This window comes from Anopheles cruzii, chromosome 3, assembly GCF_943734635.1.
Source record: "Anopheles cruzii chromosome 3, idAnoCruzAS_RS32_06, whole genome shotgun sequence".
NCBI lineage: Eukaryota > Metazoa > Arthropoda > Insecta > Diptera > Culicidae > Anopheles > Anopheles cruzii.
In genome coordinates, this window is record NC_069145.1 from 18417237 (window position 1) to 18438531 (window position 21295).

The 21295-nt window shown below is 48.7% G+C and overlaps 4 protein-coding genes and 1 pseudogene across 4 annotated transcripts; 3 read left to right on the forward strand and 2 right to left on the reverse strand.

Moving 5' to 3' along the window:
- The first annotated feature begins 2341 nt into the window (after positions 1 to 2341).
- On the forward strand, positions 2342 to 5564 carry LOC128269980 (spermine oxidase). Its single transcript, XM_053007382.1, has 3 exons — positions 2342 to 2560; positions 2856 to 4181; positions 4254 to 5564. The coding sequence occupies exons 1-3, from the start codon at positions 2342 to 2344 to the stop codon at positions 4434 to 4436; spliced, it is 1728 nt and encodes a 575-aa protein (XP_052863342.1). The 3' UTR covers positions 4437 to 5564.
- Positions 5565 to 5834: 270 nt separating this feature from the next.
- Positions 5835 to 7294, forward strand: LOC128275787 (protein Aster-B-like). The gene has a single exon (XM_053014409.1). The coding sequence runs from the start codon at positions 5994 to 5996 to the stop codon at positions 7110 to 7112; it is 1119 nt and encodes a 372-aa protein (XP_052870369.1). The 5' UTR covers positions 5835 to 5993; the 3' UTR covers positions 7113 to 7294.
- Positions 7295 to 7359: 65 nt separating this feature from the next.
- LOC128272734 (symplekin) lies at positions 7360 to 11328 on the reverse strand. Its single transcript, XM_053010603.1, has 4 exons — positions 11212 to 11328; positions 8493 to 11139; positions 7685 to 8427; positions 7360 to 7601 (listed from the first exon to the last, which is right to left on the reverse strand). The coding sequence occupies exons 1-4, from the start codon at positions 11293 to 11295 to the stop codon at positions 7482 to 7484; spliced, it is 3594 nt and encodes a 1197-aa protein (XP_052866563.1). The 5' UTR covers positions 11296 to 11328; the 3' UTR covers positions 7360 to 7481.
- A 614-nt stretch (positions 11329 to 11942) lies between these two features.
- LOC128275491 (nucleolar protein dao-5) lies at positions 11943 to 17671 on the forward strand. Its single transcript, XM_053014008.1, has 3 exons — positions 11943 to 12497; positions 14354 to 15575; positions 15685 to 17671. The coding sequence occupies exons 1-3, from the start codon at positions 12438 to 12440 to the stop codon at positions 15744 to 15746; spliced, it is 1344 nt and encodes a 447-aa protein (XP_052869968.1). The 5' UTR covers positions 11943 to 12437; the 3' UTR covers positions 15747 to 17671.
- Positions 17672 to 18418: 747 nt separating this feature from the next.
- On the reverse strand, positions 18419 to 19954 carry LOC128273946 (ADP-ribosylation factor-like protein 5B; annotated as a pseudogene).
- Positions 19955 to 21295: the final 1341 nt, after the last annotated feature.

The following is a 21295-nucleotide window of genomic DNA, read 5'->3' on the forward strand; positions in this document are numbered from 1 at the left end:
TACCAGGAGTCACTGGGTCTGTCTTTACTGCGATGCCCTTGGTTCAGTTCTTGCTAACCGATCTTAATACCGCTCCCGATTTTTAATCAGTACAACGGGTCCGGACCCAATTGCATCGGCCATTTTTTCTACGCCCATGCCTGTCATGTCCTGTGGCGTTCCCAGATCCATTGGAAGGCGTGCGAAGACCACATGGGACGTCATTTTCTACCATCTGCGCCACATGTCCAGTAGCTCTGTTTTGGAATTCTTCGTTTGGGTTTTTTGTTCTGTCGCGAAACACATCACGTTCGCACTTGTTGTGGCGGACAGGCGACAGACGACAGAGCCGGAGATTAGCCTTCGCCACACCAGCCACGGCCGACGGACAAAAGCGAGAATGGTTTGGCCGTTTTTTTCATTCCGTCCGTATGTGCGTGGAAGACGCTCTGTTGTGGCGTTGTTTCAAGTCCCACCATTCGTTCTGGTTGCGTGCCCCGTTGAGTAATAGGCGCAAATGGGGGGGCTGGTAAGACGAAAGAAGCCTCGCTTTCTACGCGTGCGAGTTCGGGTTGTGGCCCCCCGTTCGGAGTGTCGCTCCGTTGCTTTCACCTTAGCCTCGTGGCCACCCCTGCGCCGCGGCACACACGCGATCGGGGAGCTTCAAGAACGACGATCACGATCTCGTTTATTTTTGGCATCACGGTTCGCTTTGTGTTTATCTCGCTCTCGTCTCGTTGCTGTTGTTTTGGCCGTCGGTGGCTTCGCTTTTTCTGTGTTTGACTCAACCGCTTCCGCCGACGACTTCAAGACTTGTTCGCTGTGGAACCGATCCGTTTACAGTTCTGTTCTGATTCGTTGGTCGGCCACACTAACACCACCAACAGAGTCGGACTGGCTGGTTCAACTTCCGTTGTGGCATTGCGAGCAAAGTATCGACTTTGCTTTGTGTACGAGAGGTTCCAAATTCCGTTTACAATGCTGTACTTATTTAAATTACAATTTAATTTTCAAATTTAGCGTTCCTGATCATGCTTAGACTGTCTATGGGCAGTCTCGGGGTTTACTTTTCTACTCTAGCTATCTTGTGCTATCGTCTGGCACCAGTTTTAAAATTCATACACAATTGAAAGAACAGCTCAAGTTTCACGTAAAAAAATCAGGCGCCGCTCTTCCGATTTCGACGACATTCTAATCCCGGCCAGTCGCGGTGTGCGGGTAGCGAAGCGGCGGAAGATCGTGGCCACGTTCCTGCTGTTTGTTTGACGGATTTGAATTTCTTTCCTGCTTTATTGATTCTTTCCTTCCTTTCCCCCGCGTCGCTTGTTTAACGTGGGGCGGGGCCGGAAAAACAAACAAATCGCGAATCGGCCGGCGGTCAAATGTGCGAACGAAGCGATATTTGAAGCCCCGTGACTGGCGCAGATTGGCCGTGCGGACGACAAATTCGTTCAGAAAAAGCGGCCGGGAAATTTCAAAGAAACGTTTGCTCTTCTGTGGAAGGGACTGTAGTTTTCTCAAGGGCAAGACTGGCGGTGGACATTATTAATCCAACATTTTTCAACGAAATGCTGCCCGATTTGATATCAAAATTGTACGTTGGTTAGCTGATCGCCTCGCGACATATCATCCTTTTGTGAAATTTTCAAACCAGCCACGAAAATGACGATTTTAGTTATAGTTTTCTAAAATGGAGAAGTTTTGAATTTTGAATTTTTTGAATATTTTGAATTTCGAAAATTCTAATTCGAAAATTCGATGAAAATTGATTCGAAAATAAAAAGAAAAATAAAAAGAAAAATAAAAAGAAAAAAGAGAATTTGAGAAGAAGAAGAAGAAGAAGAAGAGAATAAAAAGAAGAATTTGAATAAAAAGAAGAATTTGAATAAAATTGAAGAATTTGAATAAAATTGAAGAATTTGAATAAAATTGAAGAATTTGAATAAAATTGAAGAATTTATTTTATTTATGGTAAATTTTTGAATGTGCTTTCGGGGTGCTCGAACACAGCCCTTGCGCTGTGTCACGAACTGTCACAGAGCTCGCAGCTGTTGCGAAAGAAAAGCCCAAAACAGAGAAGAAATATTGCTGCGCAGCGACTGCTCCAGCAACACACGGAACCACACAGCCCGTCATACCATAGATCTGGCCATTCTCTGCCATTCTCATTGCACCGTGGCAGGGAAGGCAGTTTGGGATCCGAAAATCCGGCTTCGGGATCTAAACACGGCACCGACTTTGGAAAACATCCCGACCGGTGCTGGTTCTCGAACGGAGACGTCAAAGCTGGGTCGGGGAAAACAGTGGACAGTGAAAAGTGTTCAGGCACAACCCATCGGGGAAAATTGCGGAAAAAGCCATCATGAGCAGTGCTACTGATGGCACGGTGCAAACGGCACCGGCACCGGCACCGGCATCGAACGAGCGACGTAAACACAAAGTGATCATAGTAGGCGCGGGGATGGCCGGTCTATCGTCGGCCAACCACCTGACGAAGAACGGCTGCTCAGATTTTCTAATCCTCGAGGGGCGCAATCGTGTTGGTGGTCGGATCGTGTCCATCGACATGGGCATGCAGAAGGTAAGTGTCCCGGGGGTTGGCCAATGGTGGGCGGAAGCGGTGTTTTTCCTGCATTTTCCGCTTCCACCATCTGGCTTATGTAAGCGATCCTGCGTTTATCGATTAGTTATCAGGCGCTCATTGCCATTCGTGACTCAATCCGCTGCCACCCGAGGGAGATTGCAAATTCGAAGCGAATTTTTTTGGTTCCTCTTTGTTGTTTGCTAATCTGGCAGATAATGGTTCCGTGCATTGCTGCACGGGACTTGTTAGATAAGAATTAATGCCCGCGGTCTCGGTAACCTTCGTTTTACAGATTGAACTTGGCGCTAACTGGATCCACGGTGTGCTGGGGAATCCGATGTTCGAGCTTGCCATGCAGCACGGCCTGGTGAGCATCATCAACATCCCGAAACCGCACAAAGTGGTCGCAGCGACCGAGGACGGCAAGCAGGTTCCGTTTCAGGTGTTGCAGGAAATCTACGAGGCGTACGTTTGCTTCCTGCGGCGCTGCGAAGAGTACTTCCTGTGTCAGTACCTGCCGCCACCGGACATACACAGCGTCGGCGAACACATCAAGCTCGAAGTGGATCTGTATCTGAATGGGATCGAGTGTCAGAAAGAGAAGCGGCTAAGGCAGCTGATCTTCGAGTGTCTGCTGAAGCGAGAAACGTGCATCACCGGGTGCCATAACATGGACGAGATCGATCTGCTCGAACTCGGCAGTTACACGGAACTGCAGGGTGGAAACATTGTCCTCCCGTCCGGCTACAGTTCGATCCTGAAGCCACTGTGCGAAAATCTGCCCGCGGAAAACTTCCAACTCTCGTGTCCGGTACGGAGAATATATTGGAAACGGAAAGCGGCACGTCGCGCAGGGCCACTCAGTGCGACTGACACGATCCTTGAGGAGGATGAAGATGGAGACGAGTCGGATGACTCTGATCGGACCGTCACGGAGGTACCGGTCGAAGGTGGATCCGCTAGCAACCCAGGGGCCGATTCATTGGCGCACAAACTGAAAACCTCTACCGCGAACGTGCTGGTGGAGTGTGAAGATGGCACCGTGTACGAGGCCGACCATGTGGTCTGCACTCTTCCCTTGGGGGTGCTAAAGGAGCACAGCGAATCCCTGTTCGTGCCGGCACTTCCCCAGTATAAACTGGAGTCGATCGACAGCCTCCTGTTCGGTACAGTTGACAAGATATTTCTGGAGTACGATCGACCGTTTCTCAACGCAACCATCACCGAAATCATGTTTCTGTGGGATCAGGAACCATCGGATGCAAAAACGGAACCATCGTCGGACGACGATCCGGCACAACGGTTGAAGGAGCAGTGGTACAAAAAGATTTACTCTTTCTCGAAGGTGTCCGATACGCTGCTGCTCGGGTGGATATCGGGCCAGGAAGCGGAGTATATGGAGACGCTGTCACACGAGACGGTCGCCGAACGGTGCACTGAGATATTGCGCCAATTCCTAAAAGATCCTTTCGTTCCGAAGCCAAAACGATGCGTCTGCACCAGTTGGAAGCAGCAACCGTACAGTCGTGGCTCATACTCCGCCATCGCGGTCGGTGCCTCACAGGATGATATCGATAATATTGCACAGCCCCTCTACTCGAGCCCCCATCAATCGAAGGTTTGTTTGATCTCGAAAAAACGGAGGATCGGTCGAATGAATAAATTGTTGATTTTTCTCCCTCGCTCGTAGCCCTCGGTATTGTTCGCTGGCGAGCACACGCATTCGAACTTCTACTCGACGGTGCATGGGGCCTATCTGAGCGGGCGAACCGCAGCCCAGATTCTACTAACGCCTGAATCTCCGCAGGAGATCGTGATAGAGTCGGACAGCAGTGATCTTAGCTCGTGGATTCAGGGCATCGCGCTGGACTAGTTAGCCTCCATTCCTTCCCGGCTGCTTAGTGTTACGGTTCATCGTAGTTTGAGCTAGTTTTAAATCATCTGACACACCTGACCGCAACGATCGATAACGAACCTACAACACGAGGTTGCTTTACTGTTGCAAAACGGAAAACTTACCAAAAACCAAGCCAACAAACTCACTCACCAACTGTTCCCATTGCATAGCAGCGACTCCTGAACAGGGATTTATTTGTTAATTATTTATATTGATTTCATGGCTAGAAACGACCTTCTCTTATAGCAGCAGCAATGAAGGTGATTATTAGAGCGATCGATGCATGCTGGGACTTATTGGGAAAGGTTAGCTAAAAGAGAAAACTATCGTCCTTTCATCATATGGAAAAAGGCTTTTGTGATGGGAATGAGACTCACACGCGACATCTATGCGCACACAAGCACATTGGGCGTAGCATATTCTCCTGATTTCCTGAAAGGTAATGAAACGGCCAACAATCAAATCAAGCGACAGTTTTAGGTATTGGATAATAAGTGATAACGTATTGTAAGAATCGTCGAAAACGAAAGGGGGAGACACCAGTGACGCGACTCGTATTGTGGAGCCTCGCAAGCTCCGAAAGACACCCAATCGCCGTTAAGTATTTATTCCTGGCAGACGCAGATGCGTAGCTTCTTTTTTTTGTCTGGTTGATATTCGTTAGGTAATTATATGTTCTTCGAGTTTTGTGTTAATTCTAGTCTTCGAAGGCGAAGAACCGCTTTGCACCATTAGTAGTGTTCAAGATTGTGGAATAGGACGATGGGCGACGCCTCAGTTTAAGCAGCCAACAGTAACGGAACACACAGTCTCCACAGCTTTGCTTGCGTATCAGTTTACCAATAGAAATTGCATTTTCGTTACACATTCAACTGCAAAGCGCTTGTAAAGATAAGATAATCTTGAAAACAAGAAGGTTCACCCGGTGCAATAACGGATGCTTGGATCATTAATTGTACGAAAGATGATATTCATTTTTATTAAGGAAATTCCTAGCAAATTCTACGATTAGCAGTTCAAGATTAGGCAAAAGTATTGTCACAATGATTTTGTTCAATTATTCCTCGGGGTTTGCGATAAATTACACGGATGAGTGATATGAAGCAGCAATTGGGCGAGCCGAAGTTTGTGCTTCAAAGAACAAGGAATGATAAAGTATTTTGCTAAAAAACAAGCTCTGTATCATTTGAATTGGATTTTCAACTGGTCAATAAAAGAAACTGAAAATCATTTAAAATCGAACAAATGTTGTGAATTGTGACGAAATATTTCAACTGCTCGTCGTGCGAAAACAAACGAAACGTCAAAGAGCCCACGCACACTACGATGCGGACTGTCAGACGACCCATTGTTTTCCCAATCGACGAAAACACAAACCCCTTATCAATTCTGTGCTTGTGTCCTTGTAATCGCTTCTGAATCACCGTGAATCACTCTCAATGCTATCGATCTTTATCGGGCATTTCCTGCCGTGAGTCGTTCGTCTGTTCGTCGTCGTAGAGTCGTAAGCAACCGAGATCGTCAGCTCACAGGATGGTCGTCTCAGCCGCAGATCGACTAACGGTGTCATCCGATACCTCTGATGGAGAACCGGAGAAAACGGAGCCTTTAACGACGACGACGGAATGTGATTCGCTGCACTCCGGACGCCAGCTCGTGCACACCATACTCCCGATCAATGTGGACGTGCTGTTCGAGTTGCTCTTTTCCCGCTCCAGGTTTCTCACCGAGTTTCACGAGGTCCGAAAAACGACCGACATGGTTCCGGGTGAGTGGAGCCCCAACAAGGACGGCCTGAAGGAGCGCATCGTAACGCTAACAATTGCCATCACGCAAACAATCGGCCCAAAGAATGCGCACGTAACCGAAACGCAGGTAATGCGCAAGTGTTCGCAGCCTTCTCAGCTGTACGCGATCGACGTGACCGCGGTACAAGGTGGCATTCCGTATGCGGACAGTTTCTACGTGACGCAACACTACTGCATGTCCCGGACGGTCGACAACCACACGGTGTTTTCTGTGCACGCCCAGGTTCACTATCGCAAGTCGATCTTCGGCTTCGTGAAAGGCTTCATCGAGAAGAACACCTGGGTTGGTTTGGAGGATTTCTACACCTCTCTGTTGCGCAACCTGCAGAGCGAGTACTGCATTCCGCCAGCCAAGGGCAAAGGAAGGCGAACGCGACGTTCCGGACACGGACAGAGCAAAGCACTCGCCGAAGAAACAACCGCTATCGTCGACACGAAGGGCAAACAAGCGCTGGGCCGGCTGGGACCGGCCACGAGGCCTACGGCAGGTGGGCAACCCAAGGCCCCGAAATCTTCCGGCGCCCGGTGGCTCGTCGCCGTGATGCTGCTGCTGTTGATTTTCGTCAATCTGATGCTCTACCGGAAGCTGCTGCAGATGGAAGACCTAGAGCGCGTGTCTCGCTTGGATCGTACTGAAGAGCTGGATTCGTTGCTGCTCGCCAAAACCGTGCGAACGCGAAACGATTGGTTGTTGATCTTTCAACAGCAAGAAACGCGCTACAGCGACGAGCTGCTCGAGTGGCAGAAGGTTCTCTCGTCGGTCACCGAAATGCTCAACAAGGCCAGTGTGCTCTGCACCAGGCTGTGCAAAGTGACAGACAATGCAACAACCGTAACCGGCTGAGGCCTCTCGGACGGGGAAGAATTTCGAAGCGCGCAATGGTAGCGATATGGTGTTTGGTTCCTTTTGTAGTATTACCGTTATATCCTGTGTTGACTAGATTCTAGAGTGCTCTGGTCAAATCAAAGTGAACCAAAGCAGTCCTAACCCAACCCTGCCACATGAGCTGGGTTTGGTGGTGGCGCACGAAGAGTTAATGTAAAATATACATTTATTTTTTGAACATTTTTTGTATTTTTTCCGTCTCAGTTAACAAAAGACACAATCAAACCAGCTTCAGTTCAGTCAGAGCCGAACGCTGTGTCTCGCCATTCGCTCCAAGATGCTTTTCTTTTCACGGATCACAGTGCGCTTCGAGTGAACGAACTCGCGTTACTGTTCTTTCGTTAAAGGGGCGGCGGCCGATGTGGTTGTTGCCGGTTCGGGTTCCTTCTCCTGTTTGATTTTAACCGGAAGATGGGATGACATCGGTGCATCTTCACTGTAGTTACCCTGTGATGAGCGGGAAAAAAGCGGAAAAGAGACATGTTTGGTAAAGGATGGTGGGTTTTGGTTTTACGACGCCCCATACATACCACTATTTGCAGATCGTTCGACTCTGTGGTCGAGTAGGGCGATATGCCGAGCAGAACGTCCATGACGGGCTGCGAAACGTGTCCGATCTGGTGTTCCATAATTTCTCTCGCGTGTTCCAGCATCGGTTCGCGAAACTCTGGGCAAATGTTGAGAGCGTCCTGGAGCTGCGGTGCCGGCATTTGGATCAGTATTCCGAAACTCTGCGGCGTCAATCGCTGGGCGCACTTCAGAAATCCGTCCCAAACCACCTTCTGCTTCCACACCTGCTTTAGTATGAGCCGTTGCAGCAGATTCGACACGAAACCAGACAACCGGGGGTGCAGTGTGAGCGACTGGATGACGGTGCGCATCAACAGTGTGGGCAGGGGTGTCATCTCGACCAGCTGTTGCATCACACTGCCCAGCACGTCGTGTGTGTAGACATCCTTTTCGGCCAGACACAGCGAGCAAGCTTTCACGATAAACTTGAGCTCCACCTTGCTGGTCTCGATCGTGTGCAGTGCGACGAGCAGCTCTGTTGGCGTGAGCGGAAGTTCGTCGCTACCATACTCGGCACCGATGCCCAGAAGTCGATTGAACACCTCCTTCACTACGCCCGGGTTCAGCTTGATCAGCTTCGGCAGGGCAGTAAGGATTTCCTTCTTAGTCAGCCCATTTATGACTGGAATAAGAAGCCGCACGTCGGACACTTTTGTGTGATGGAGCGTACGAACACGATCGACGAGTTCGGCCGAGGGAAGCGCTGAAAGAAATGACAATTTGCGTTTAGTAACATACAGGCACCATGTAAACCCATTTTTAACATACTTTTCTCCGTCAGAATGTAAATGATGCGTATGATGATCGTCTCCGAACCCTTGGGGCACTGTTCGATCAAACGTAACAGTTCCTCGCTGTCCGGGCCGATCTTGCGGATCGGCACCTCGATCGCTCGTATCACGGCTCGCTTCATCTCCGAGGTCGCCTGTATGTACACCTGCGAGAATCGCTGCAACAGCGTCTGATCGTAGACCATCACCTCCAGGAACAGGCCCAGACAAATTTTGGCCAAATCTTCGTTCCACGTATGCGGATGCTCGGCCCGACCATACTCGGCGGTGAATATGGCGTCCGGTGGGTTTTCCTGTTCCAAATGCCCAAGCCACGCGAGAGCCCGGGTTTCGATTTCCTCCGTCAGCACCCGGTGCACGGCAAACACGTTCATCACGTACTCTATTGCCTTCTCACGGATCACTCCGTTCTCGTGGTACGCGTACCGGAACAGCAGTTCGAGGTAGACACGCTCTCGGGGTGGCCGACGGATCAGCAAATCCTTCGCAATTTGCATCCCACAGTCCACGAGGTCCTCAAGCTCACACATGCCCACGAGCAGATCGGTCACTTCCTGCGGCATTAACGGTGCTTCGAGGTAGAGCCGCTTCAGCAGCGATTCCTTCTGCCGGAATGTGTCCTTCGGGCGTCCGATGATGTTGGTGACGAGTCGCACCAGCAGCTGCGTGTATGGGTACTGGGGACCGTTGTCGTTCTTGACGTGTGTGTAACGCGAAAAGCCCTGCATCAGTGCGTATTCTTCGAAAATCCAAGAAAATGCCAGATCGATGCGCTTCGGGAGATCTTCGAGAATGTGCTCCAGGATGGCTTCTCGCACGGGCGCAACAAACGCCGACCCGAACGCCGTTATGATCTGCTGCCGCTGCGCACTGACCCCACCGACCAGAGCTTGCCGTTCCGCGCGCAGTATCCGGCCGACCGCATCGAGCAGGAACGTTTCTTTCGTCGCTTTCGCCAGCGGTTTCGTGATTTCCTGCAACTTTGGCATTTTGATCCGTTGCCGGAGCTTCGGTTCGGTACCAGCCGCTCCGGTTCCACCCTTGACACGCTCTAGCGTTTCACGGAGCTTGCGCGTTGCCTCCAGCTTCTGACGATCGTCTTCCGAGAGCGCTTCATCGTCGTCTTCCTCGTCCCCCGGCCCATCCCCTTGCTGTTCTTCGTCGACGTCCATTTGTTCCAGGTTGCCTGGTTCCGACGACAAATCACCCGCTTTTCGCTTTCCACCCTGAATGATGCTTTTCTCCTCCTCATCGCTAACTCGCACCTTCATCGGTGGGTCCTTCGTGAACGCGGAAGCACCCGGACCGACCTTCAGTTCGCTCATTTGGGTGGCCAAAACGTGCGCAATCTTTTGAATGTACTGCTCTACGGAGAGCACCGCGGTAGGTTTCGATGCCTGAATCGTTTGTTCGGACACTTTGTCCATGCTACCGATGACCAGCTGCACCACGGGGTCCACTTTCTGGAGCGCATCGTGCAGGAACTGTTCGTTCAGCTTCGTCGAACGCACCTTTTGCTCGTTCAGCTCGTCGTAATCGATCTCCATCGTGCGGTGCTGCTGCTGCTGCTTATCTTCCAGTTCCTTTTCACCCCTTCGCCCCCCTTGCTGTTCGTCCATTTTAAGTCGTTTTGCAGCGGCCACAAGCTGTGCGCTAGCCATGGCCGTTTCGAGGGCCCGCTTGGCCCGTCGCTGCTGCTCGCGTTTGTCCATTTTCGGAATGGCACGCGTTATCTCCCCATTCGATGCACCGAGGTCGACCAGGATTTGAGCGATCGTTGCCTGATGCTCGTAGCTGGCCGGTTGCTTGAGCAGGTTGAGGAACTGCATTTTCAAGTTCTTCCTCACCGAACTGACCTGCGAGTTGGTCAACGTTGGCGGTAGGTTGGAGTGCAGGTTTTTAAGTGCGTCGATGACGCGCGCCAACATCGTGGCGGGGCGCAACTTGGCGATGATGCACAGCGTGCCCGTGCAGGCAATCAGATTGACGGACGAGATGTGCGAAGCCGCATGGAACTGGAGCAGCAGTTCGAAAATGTTGGTCGCTTCATCTTCCAGCTTGCGCCGCCGGATCAGCTTCATCGTAAGGGGCACATCTTCGAGCGAAAAATCATTCTCCCGCTTCATGCTGTCCTCGTCCGGGTAGGTCTGCAGGATGACTACTCCCTCAAGGAACTTGATCGCGTTCGTGCGGATACCGTCGTTGTCGTTGTCGATCATGTCCAGAATGGAGGCCTTAATCAGACACAGCGTATGCCATGCCTGTTCGACCTCTTCCGGAATGTCGTCGAGCGAGCAGATCCACTGCAGCGCCAATCGGTAGATCGAACCACAGCCCTGTATCACCCGTTTCACCACGTTCGGTGACAAGTCGCGGAGAAGCGAAAACAGTTCCCCGATCACCTTCGGCAAAAGTGCGATGTGCTGTTTGCACATCTCCTCGATAAATCCGGCGATTGCCTTGCGCACATCATGATGCGTATCATGGCCGAGCACCAGTATGTTTTCCAGAAACTCGTTCAACAGCTCGACATCCGAGTGGAGCAGAAGCTCTTGTAGTTTGGCGATGATGTCACACTTTGCCGCTGCCGTTGCCGTTTGTGATTCGTTCAGCGCCTCAACAATCTAGGCAGGGAAGAAGTAACGATTAGCATATAAGCGGATGGTCAGTGAGAACAGTGCATAAGCGGCAAATACTTTGGTACGGGCATTGGCGATTTTTTCGTCCGTAAACAGCATAGCCGCTTCGCTGAAGCCGGATCCTCGCAAGAGAGAGTCCATGTTGATTAGCTTCTCCGGGAGGGAAGAGGATCCTTAGTGTTTGATGATGTCGTACTGGTGGGCCCGGTTACTTAAATAAAGCACTATTTTCCACTATCTAGTGACCCAGCATTGCTAGCCAAAGGGGTTGTTTTTGACTGAAAACGTTGGGTTGCTGAAAACAATTTCTACGGCATCGAGTGACAGCCGCCCTGACAGCTTCGACAAATGGTAAGCGAATTTTTGCTTTGTTTCCCGGCGATTTGTTGCTTTGTTGTGTGTAGAACCTGCCTAACAATTGACCACTAGGTGATACGTTAAACAATTAATCCAACAACCCACACAACAATACGAGCCATAATGAACATTAAAAGTAGGCGCGCGTGAAATATTTCGCCGGTATGCCCTGCCGAAATATGAAACCCACGCTCGCGATGCCACACATTGCCAGCAACACTTTCCTACAGGGCACTCCGCAAACAGTCCTCACCACAAATTTGGGCGCATTTTCTTCTTACCTCACGCAAGACGCCTGTGCCTGTTTGTGTGTGTGTGTTAGCTCAGCAAGAAGAGAGTGAGAGCGGGTGAGAGCGAGTGAGAGCGGGAACCGAATCGCAGTTCACGCTGTTCACCTTGTTGGTTGGCTGAGTAGTTGCTCCGAAAATTTCGCTCGCGTTTGACGTCGCATTTTCAGCTTGCGTTTCACGCGTGCATTAGGAAGGAAATCAAGAGTGATCACGTCGCAACGCGTCCACTTCAAAGAGGCGGGAATCAAGTAAAGTGTGAAGCAAAAACAAAAGCAATCCTGTGCGCGAGTCGGTGGTAGACGTGACGAACGGCAAACGTTCGTTAGTTTTGTTTTCGCCAGTACACGCAGTACCCGCCAGCGCGCGATATCAGGGTTCGCAACCGGAACGTACAGTGCAGCACCACTAGCTCCCTTATTCCGCCTCACGCATCGCGTGTGTGTCCTACGGTGGTTGGAGCGAGAGAACAACGGGCGGTGCGGACGTTGTTCTACACCGTGCGGCCGCAATATTGTGCGCTAGAGGGCGGAAGGCTAGCCGTTCTTTAATTGTGTGTGCGCGCGTATCTTGCGTTACCGTTGTCGGAGCGCACAGTCCTCGAACGGGGTGACGAACGCAGGGTGAAAAGTGAAAAATATGTCGGAATCGAACGCGAAGCCGGTCGAGGAGATGTCGGCAAGTGAAGTTAAAACGCCGGTAAGTGTGGGGCATCACGAAATGGTCACGTTTACTATCGGCACGGCGGGTTTGTGTTTGAGTGTGCTTGATTCTTCTCGAAGGCACAACCGTTCGCCGACAAATAGATGGCGGTGGTGCTTTTTTTTCGAGAAGAAAAGTCGATCGCAGGCGTACGTACCGGAATGATCGAAAATCGGATCGGAGCACGCACCTGCGAATGTATGTGTGCTCATTATGACGAAGGCCAAACACAAGCGCGCGAACCACACACCACACCAGCGAAGCGAATGTGTGCGCGAGTGTGCGAAGAATTGAAAACGCGAAGAAGAAAACATTATTTTCTGGAACTGTTGGATGAATAGAAAACCAAAGACATTGTTGCTACCGCTAATGGAAGCTTCCGCTTGGAAACGAAACGTTCCTTTTCCGAGAACTGTATTGTGTAATACACCTTGCGGAGAAAACAGTGCTGGTGGCAAGCGATGATGAGAATGATTACGACGAACTCTGCCGCCTATTTTCTTGTTTGTTCATGCTGCTGAAGTTGCCGCTCTCACTCTCCACTGAAAAAAAAAGCGACGGAACGTGAGATGGGATGCGTGCAAGCTCACGATGAGATGCGAATTGAAGCGATGAGAAGTGAGATAACCGCATCACTATGGGAGCTAATGTTGTGAAAGGGAACGAAGCGACCGGCGCAACGAAAGTACAGCGACAATATTTTTTCATTTCTACTGAGCCCTCCTGACGAAATCGATCTAAAATCGTCATCATCCACTCAGTGCAAAACGCACGATTTGACCCTGTGATGTAGTAATCGTTTGCACAATAGCTACAATTTGCCTAGTGACCGATTTTCTTATAGCAGAGTAGTAGTAGTAGTAGTGGTGTTGGCGGGGAAAACTATGTTTGCGTGGTGTTTACGGTATGGCGCAATCATGTGTACGGCAGAAAAGCTTTGCACCATTGAAAACGATTCGTTCCGATGCACGCAAAGCGTGAGGTGTGCGCCTCTCCTTAGAACGAAATACCCCTATTCACGAATAAGACAATAATTTTATTGTAATGGTATTGTACAAAATAAAGGAAAACTGTTTTATTTATTTCAGCGAACCCCAAAACCAAAACAAAAAGTAATAATGTTAATCCTATTCGATGCGCATCAACCGTTGCGAAAATAACTGTTGCACAGTAGCGTGCGTGGCAGACATTGTTTTTGTGCGTTGCTGGCGCGCATGCAACATCCAAGATGAAATAATAGTGTCCCAACTGCTTGAAAGACAACCCCCTCCACACGGTCGTGCTATTGATGTTGACCTTGTTTATATTCCATGTGCAACAGTGCGCGGCTTGCGAATCTAGAAAAGCACAGACAAGAGCCCGAGAGAACTGTGGCGCAAAGCAAAAGAGACAACAAAAATCCAATGCCTACTAAGAGCGGCTGTAGTACGTTTATTTATCAACGCTCACCTGATTTGAAGGCTATTCTCTTAACTTTCGAATTTCTAGCAGAAGGTGACACATGGGGTTTATTTAGTTCGTCATATATTAAATTTAACCCGTGTTAGATATGTAACCTAAATCGATGATGTATGCGAGAGTAAGCCAAGGAAGGTGAAATATCACATTTCGGTGTTTACAATATGGTTTGTACCTAGGCTTTGTGAATGTGCACCGTGGCGTGAAAATGTAATCAAAACGGATAGAACTTTCGAACCATGTTGGAATGGTCACGCGCCGTGCGTTATGGGCTTACTTTACACGCGGCCGCATGAAGCACAATGGACGCACCTAGGGTTACATTGGGTGCTGCGAGTGATAAGCGCCACAGCATAATACCGTCTTCTAACTGAGCCCTCTTCCTTGTTTTGCAGACGAAACGGACACCTAAAAGAAAGGCGGAGGCGTTTCAAAAGGAGAGCGAAGCGCTGCTCAAAAATCTCGGCGTCACCGTCGACCTAGATGATGGCCGTCGTCGGACACGTTCAAGTTCTCGCGCTGTCACAGCAACGCCACCAACGACACCGGCAACACCACCAGCAAAGCGAGCTCGTGGCGCAGCGACACAGTCAAAGTCCCCGTCACCAGCATCGGACGAAGCGCAAAAATCAAAGGCAACACCGAAAAAGCGTGAACACGTGGTGGAACCGAGAAAAATTGTTCTGCAAAAAGATCAACCGACTGCAGAAAGCCAGCCCGAGGCGAACACAAGTAGCACAAGCAGCGCGCCAGCAGCAGCAGAAAATTCGGTTGAGAAAATGGACGTCAGCACAGTACAGCAACAGGCAAAGTTCGGCAAACCGGAGGGCCAGGTAGCCAGCGACGTGGTTGAGGAAAAGAAAGTCGATGACACTAAACTGCGGGAAGTGAACACGAAGGACGAAGCCGATGCTACCAGCACAACCACCGAGGCGCTGTCGGCAGAAGCGAAGAAGGACGAGGAACATCAAAAAGATGCTGCTCCGCAGAAGAAGAACGACGAACCTCCAGCGGTGGATGGCGTAAAGGCATCCGTGGTGTCTGCTGCGGAAGAACCGATGGAGGTAGATGGTGGAAGTGGTGAAAAGGCAGTTGCCAGCAGCAAAGCAAAGGCTAACGTAACTGCTGCCCCCGTAAGGGTAGAATCCACCGATAGTTCGGCCACCGAGGAAACTCATGAAAATTCCACCGACTCAGCGAAGCAAGAGGACAGGCCAAAGGATTCCAACGCTACCACCGTCGGGGTGACTAAGGAAGAGGTTAAAGTGGTTGAAACGAAAGTTGCGACGGCTACTAACGTGGTTGAGAGCAACGGTGAAGTAGTGAGCCACCCGGAAGACACAGTGGTCAAGACGGTGACATCTACGGCAGAGGTGGTCGATGGACCGGAGAAGAAAGAAGAAGAGCCAGCAGCGCCTGCCGTCGGGAAGGAGCCGCCAGCAGAAAATATTAAGGCAGTATCTGTCCCAGTAGCAGCCCCGGTAGACGTGACAAGTAGCACGGTCGTAGAGATTGATGACAACTCATCGAACGAGGACACTGTGCCGGTCGTGAAAAGCGTAGATGTAGATTGTGCACCGAAAGAGAACAATGTTGCAGACAAAGTGAATTCAAATGGTAAGGAAACGATACTTGTTTCGAGACACGTTTTCCCTTGAAGCCTCGCTGTCCCAGTGACCCATTGCATTGGCTGTAGTATAATGCGTTTTCGCTTCTATTATTACAGTGGAGCCTAAGATTGTTGCAAGCGAACCGACGGCCGTGGAAGCAGCACCGGCAGCACCGTAAGCAGAGCACTTATCACCGTCACCAATTTGTTTCAATTCACCCCCGGTTTTTGAATATTTTTGTTTGTAGTTTGTTTCGTAAGAAAAGCGTCGTAGTAAGAAAATGCTTGAAAAGATAGGCCATGTGAACTAGACGAAGAAATATTGCAAGCCAACAGAATAGGAATGACAGAGAGATGAATAGAGCGAGAGAAAGATAGAAAGAGTGCAAAATGGACGGATTTCTTAGTATAAAGGTTGTTGATCGATTAGTTCTACATTTCGCGTGCCGATTCATCGACGTTATATATGTTGTCAAATCGTTGGAAATAATGTTTGGAAAAAGCATTTCACCTCCGGACATGATGGATGAACGAATCCATTTTTTCTTTTGTTTGATCTATTAACTGTAATTTTGCATACCTGGTTGTCCTCCGGTACGCCACGATGCTGTTTATGCCTATTTTGGAACGTAAGAGGTAATAAAAGCAATCCAAGTTGTGAACTACTGTTTCACCATAGTAACGACGAATGACGATTCTTAACGTTTCCGATTCGTAGTTGAGGCACCCAACCCAAACCCAATCAGCATATTCGTACTAATATTTTGAATTTAAGGTGAACAAAAAAATAAATGAACTACAAAATGGTTGAAATTTGTCGTAGACCTCAAATTACGGAGTGACTCATGGTTAGAGTACAAAAACGAATGTAACCAGAAGGAAGAAAGCAAATATTTACAACTTTAAAGATGACGAATATCATAAAATCCATTTATATGCCCGCAGCCAAGCTTGTCGGTTAAGAGTAAGAGTTTCGGAATCTGCATCAGACACAGCCAGCCGAGTCGAGCCGAGAAGCAGTCAGGGAGGCAGCAGTGATGTTGGTGAAAGGAAGTGAATTGAAAGTATACGTTTCCGCACGATATCCTTATTTTCCTTATGTCCCAGAGAACCAGCGGAACGGGCTGAGTTCTGTTTTTTCTTCGTTCGTTTACTTCTTTTCCCTAAGTAACCATACCAAGAAGCAGAATCAAAAACCAAAGTGTAACGAAAGCGAAAGGAAGGAAAGATAGAGAGTAGAGCATCTTTTTTTCTCGCTCGCTCGCGTGTGACACTTTGAAGCAAGGATCGGTGTTGACTATGTAGAATCGTTTCTTTTTTTTCTAGTTATGGCCATCTTAGACTAGAGTTTGTCGTTATTAAGAAGTTGGAACGCCAACACGAAAATAACGCTCTGCACCTTGTAACAGAATGAGATAGAGGCGTGCACAGAAAAACAGGGTAATAATATAAAGGTGTTACATTTTTCGACTACTCCATCAGCAACAGATAGGCCATAGAACTATGAACATGTGTTAAAATATCTGTCTCGTTATATCATGTCATCTTTTTCATCTGTTTGGACGGACGGAACCCGCTAGGATCGGTTTGCTTCTTTACCGTTGCCTTAACGCTTGGTACATTTGTTTGAGGAAAGCGAGTGCGAGCGAGATAGCAGACACCGTTGTACAGTGTGGCGCTGTGCAGACATGTGGTTCTGGTGGTTCTCCAACGCTGTACAAAAGATGTTAAACGGAATCCTAATCCATCAGTACTATTTACACGGAGCAAATGAAAAGTCAGTGCAGCAGGCAGAAATGCTTGAGGCCGGCGATGCATCCAAAACTTGAAAACAACACTAACACCACGTACAACTGGCAATCGATTCTATTTTATAATCTGTACAATGTTCACCGATAAGAATTAAAAAGATTACAAATGTGCGGAGCTTTGCGAATTAAACGAAATTTTCAAAAGTAACACAATATTGCACCGCGGCTACTGCGGCGGTGAGGCAGAATAAGAGCGATTTTACCTGATAACTTGTGTAGGTTAGAATGCTATAGTCTTGTAATGTAACTTGTAATGTAACTATAGTCTTTACATGAAATATAAAACTGTGTCGCGTTTTTGGGATAAAACAAACGTGTTCAAAGTGTTTGAATGTAGATCCACTGATGACTAGTTTGATGACTTTACCTGTAAACCAAATTTAAACTAATATTGCTAGCTGGACTGGTGGTGGGTATAAGAAAGGAGGAGATCTTGCCATTACTTTCGTGAAGATGCTAAGCGCTCGGGTGCACATGCACCGGCGCGCCGGCAAACATTCTTGTAACGATAGGATGTAAAATAACTACAAGAAGCTAATGGTCAGAGCCAAAACAAAAGGATCCTACAAAACCAACTAACCAGCTAGTGGAAACGAACACCGAAACAAGCAAACCCAAACCATTTATCAAACTTCATTAACGCATCGTAGAGCAGAACGCCCCAAGGAGCAACTATGTCCGATACAGAGTCCGATGGACGGTCCATCGGACACTCTCGGACAGTCCTTTGGACGGTCCGAAAGACGGCAAAATTAAGCAGCTTTGCAGTCCTTTGGACCGTCCAACGGACTATGCCTATGCTCGGGACTGCAAAACGGCCTATTGTCAAAAAAGCTCATTTTATAGCTACAAAAGCTCATTATGGCAAAGCTTTGTTAAAATTATAGCTAATTTCAAATATTTAAATCTATTATAGCAAAAACCAGTAACATTATTTTTCATTATTTATTTATTTATTTATTTTAAAAATACAAACTTAGTTACGTTACGCAGCGACGAACGCAAAATCGCCGGGTTTACAATATTATTACTACGCACGTATTACATTACAATCTATCGTTCGAGAGGTGGGTTCGGTTTACCCATCAGATCAACAACAACACTCTGCCAATCGACGATGTTTGCGAATCCGACGAAATAGATGAGTTTGGTGTCAGAAGTGGTTTGTGCTCCGTTGGTACACTCCGTTGCATCGTCCATCGTCCTTAGGGCAGGTCCAGGCGCCTACCCACCTCTGTGTTTATGTAGTAGATGCTCCATGCGGCCCGACGCTTTGCTGCCCGCCGAGGTCCCACACCAAAAAGTGGATATTCTTCCACACGATCTGCGAGGCGCGTTAAAAGAACAAACAACCAGTTGTGACTATGAACTTTTGATAGTTGCGTGGTGCACGTTACGAAAATACGCGGCACGGCGAATGAATGAGAAACGAGGCAAATGGACACCCGTCACCGGTAAGCGGCTTACGAAGTGGCCACTGGTCATCTGGTAAACTGCGTGCGTACCTCTTCCACGTTCGATCCGATCGCTCGTGTGAACCACCTCGTTCATCAGAAACTGGTACAGAATGGTCGTCTTGTCGGCGTTGTGCAGTCCCACCATGACAAGCTTGTGTTCTAAAACGAAACATAAAGTAAATAAACATTAGCAAGTTACAATAAACATTAGCGCTACGGGGAATTGGAACATCAAACGAAAACCATTTTACGGTTGGCCATTTTAGTTTAATGTTACGTTTGACGATCAGTGAATCCATGTGGCCCACAAACGACGAGTATCGCTAAAAAACCAGATTAAACAAATTATAATTGCTTGCTGGCGGCATTTTTTTGGGGTATTTGTCGCGGGTTACGAACACCGCGTTTTGGCGTTAACCCACTATCAGTGCTCAAAAAAGGTCCCCTTCGTCGCTAACGACCACACAGCAAAGGGCCCACACAGTGAGCTGCAACATTACCACTGATCCACTGATTCACAATCCACTGAACCGAACTACTGATTGATAGATTATCTTACGCATGACCGTACAGTTGCTTTGGCGCAGGAAAGTCTGCAACAGCCTCGCCACGCATACCACTTTTCTTGTCATACCTCTTTGTCCAGTTGGTTGGCTGGATTCCCTGGCAGTTGCTGCGCACATCGTTCTCATTCAATTCCAAGTCATCCAGCACTCGTCTAACCTGCAACGAAAAGGATGCTCATTTCACTAAATACATTTCTTTACACCTTACTTACCTTTATAATGTTTGAACTGATTCAAAACATATCGCCGCACACCAAATGCTCGTTCCAAAACCAAATGAATGGCAATACACCATTCATTCATGCCGTCGGGTACATGCTGGATCGGGTACAGTCGCTGTGTATGTATCTGGCGGTAGCGGGGTTTGGCCGGGTACGCTTGACGGCGTTTTTACTATTTGTCGATGGGCCAAGTATGAAGCTAAAATAGAACAAGACATCAATCGGTGCACATAACTATAATTGTTGATTAGTTTAACTCATAACACGGAACAACCAACGAAATAAACGAAACGAACTACACTGACCCGCCGTCGAAGCTAACTGCGTAAAATGTTTGGCAAACACACATAACACACATACAGACCGGTGCACCGTTCTAATGTAAACAAACAAATCGAATCTGTCAGTTTATTCGCCATAAAATAAGCCTTTTCAAAACGGTGAGCTTTAGCAGGCCGTTTTGCAGTCCGCCGGGACTGCAAATCGACGGCATGCCGTCGATAGCAGGCCGTTTTGCAGTCCTGTCGACGGCATACCGTCGATTTGCTGTCCGCGTCGACGGCACGCCGGCGATTCGAAAGCTCGTGGCTCCTTGGGGCGTCACGTTTCCATTACCTGAATTGGGAATGAACTCTCTCGAATTGGGTGACCGTTTTTCGACAGGTTCCGAATCCGAATACTGCGCCTTAAAGTATGCAGTGCGTTGAACGATCAATGCTACTGAAATTTGAAATTTATTGTTTTCTGACAACGGTTTTGTGACGCCGGACGCACGTTTAAAAGACATTACAAAATGTAGCATAAAAATGTTAATCTTATTTCATTCAAAAAGCTTATTTTCCTTGAATAAACCTTAGGCAAGGGTATCGGAACCTCGTGAATACAGAACACCAGCACGCGAAGACAAAACCGTTGAGCGGTTCAATGGCCCGATGAGAGTTGCTGGCACGAGCTTACATTTCTAATTAATTGGCGTGTGTTATTTAAGATTTCGTCCACCTTGTGCCATGATTTGAAGAGGATCGATCGCCTCGTTAAGCTCCGGTATGCAAATAAATGCCGAATGGGCGCCAGACGCACCGTTTTTTCAGTGGTCCGATTTGCCAAGCTTCCGGAGCACACTCAAATGTCGTCAGTCGAACAATGAACGGATGCGGAGACGGCGGTTTCGACGGTGTCCGCTTTTGCTTTTGCAATGCATCGCCTTCCTGATTGCCACTTTCCACACCATCGTGGACGCCGTTTGCACGTCGTCAATCGTGTCGAGCCTCACGCTGCGCCCAGGCGGACCCGTATGTTTTATGCCATCCGGGCATTCAGCGGATCTGTGTGTTGCTGCAACGTTCCGAGCGCCTATGGCCGCCCCTTGAATGGGAGCACATTTAAATTACCTAATGGCTGTGTGATCATCGTGGCTATTTGCAACGTTTAAAGTACCCACACACAACCAATGTTTAGTGTCGGTGTAATGCAGCGCTAGTCGCGAACCAGTCGGGAAGGTGACGAGAGCACGAAGTTCTTTCGCCGGAACTAGCTAGCTAGCCAGGAATGGGCACCCTTTTCTCCGGCCAACGGGTGCCTGTTCGGTGCGAACGAAAGCAGCACGAAAGCGCGGGCGCCGGGAAAATGTCACAGTTCAGGCCCTCCGGGGGGCCTGGTTCGGGAACTGGTTT